This window comes from Entamoeba histolytica, genomic scaffold, assembly GCF_000208925.1.
Source record: "Entamoeba histolytica HM-1:IMSS scf_1104750516743 genomic scaffold, whole genome shotgun sequence".
Lineage (NCBI taxonomy): Eukaryota > Evosea > Mastigamoebida > Endamoebidae > Entamoeba > Entamoeba histolytica.
The window spans coordinates 1,256-3,134 of record NW_001915494.1 but is presented as its reverse complement, the minus strand read 5'-3'; the positions used below and the strand labels follow the sequence as shown (position 1 = coordinate 3,134).

Genomic DNA, 1,879 nt, shown 5'->3' with positions numbered 1-1,879 from the left:
ATGGGTGATAATAAGAAACTAATAAATACAAAATGTTTCTACAACTGATTGTGAATTGAACAAATTACAATAACATCACATCCAAAAAATAAAGAATAAAAAGAAAATAACAAGAATAAACAAACAAAAATATCATTCTATGTATTAAATTTATGTAATTATAAAATGAATTATGAATAATGCAAAAGAAAATGTTAAAGATATTATAAAAATAATGTAAAAAAACTTAAATTTGAACCATCAATGAACATCAATATGATGATGACAAATATGAAATTCACAAAAGGGATAGGAACACCTATTTACATGGCACTAGACGTATTAAATCAAGAGTATTCCAAAATGCCATCAGATATATATTCATTTTCAATAACAATGTCACAAATCACTACATGGAAAGATGTATTTCATAAATAAATAAAAAATCATTAAAGTAACAACAACAAGAAAGGATAGTAAAAGAAGAAATTGAAACGACTATATTACCTAAATTATAATAAAAAAATTAACATGTTAACATACTTTATGAACTTAATTTTACTTCTTAATTAATTAGGTTCATAATTAGTTAGAAATCTTAAGGATATTTTTAAATAAGAACTAATTTATAAGAATAATAAGAATGAGATGTAAATAAAGAATAAATGAATTAATTAGAAGAACTGGTAATATGGTCATCTTTTTGTTGACTAAGATTACATTGATTTTCAGCCATATCTATCAATGGCATTTGATGTTCTTGTACCTCAATTTGATTATGCATACCTAAAGGTTGTTCAGAAATAGTAGGAATAGATGAGATATTTAAGGAAGATGACTCAACAAGAATATAACTATGTTTAACATATTCTATTATATGATCAATTTGATTTTCATTACACTTTTCTACTAAACGAAGAAGTATAATTAACTTATCTCTTTTTGGTTCATGAAGAAGGTCAAGTCCACAAACACAATCTTTTCTTGGCTTCTTTTCCTTTCGAGTTTTCTTTATTCCATCTATCATATCGTTAATTCTTTTATGTGCACTGTCTTCAAGAAATGTAGCTCGAAGTCTTGGCCTTCTTTCAAAACGAAGTCTGTCAGTTGCGCTCTTCTTTGGTTCATTAACTTTAAGATATTCTGTTACTTCATTCAAGAAATTTAATTTAAGAACAGCCTTAGTACCTTCAGGTATTTTTGTCCCATCTTTCTTTTTCCAAAATGGTGAAAAATTGATGTAAGAATCTTCATTTAAACCATGTTCAATTGGTTCTAGTGGAATTTCATTTCCTTGTTTTTGTTGTTCCTCTTCTTTAATTTCTTCTTCTACCTGTTGTGTTGGTGTATTTAAGTCAATTTCTTCTATAGCCTTTTGAACAATAGAATGTCTTTCGTTGTCTTGTCTATTCTCCTCGTCCATAGATTTGTTGACATTAATCTCAATTATCTTCGACTCAGTAGTTTTATCGTTGTTTTGCATACTTATATTTTTTAGTTTCTAAAAACAAAATTTATTATTCTTTATTAGTTATTTGTCATAAATATCAAAACCCTTTTTCTTTTTTTTTCTCTTTTTGGTAGGATTTTTATTGAAACATTTTTTTGTTTTTTGATTCAAACCATTAATTTCTTTTTTCAATTTTTCCATTTTTTATCTTTTTGTTTTTAAAGGTTCTTTGTCTTATTTTGCTTTTCATTCAGTTTTAGGAGATATACAACAATTAATATAAAGAAACTCGGAAACCAGAAAGAACTTTAAACTTTTCAGATTTAAAAAACAAAAAATGAGTGAAGGAGAGCAAAAACCAACTCCACAACCGAGTCCTGAAGAGACAGAAACAACCACTACTCCGAATGAAGGTCAACAACACCAACAAAATATTACACCTGTTCAACC

At 26.6% G+C, this 1,879-nt stretch overlaps 1 protein-coding gene across 1 annotated transcript; it reads right to left on the bottom strand.

Annotated features, from left to right (window-relative positions):
- Positions 1-649: 649 nt before the first annotated feature.
- Positions 650-1,462, bottom strand: EHI_031100 (uncharacterized protein; the record flags this gene model as incomplete). Its single annotated transcript, XM_646282.1, has 1 exon — positions 650-1,462. The coding sequence occupies one exon, from the start codon at positions 1,460-1,462 to the stop codon at positions 650-652; it is 813 nt and encodes a 270-aa protein (XP_651374.1).
- Positions 1,463-1,879: the final 417 nt, after the last annotated feature.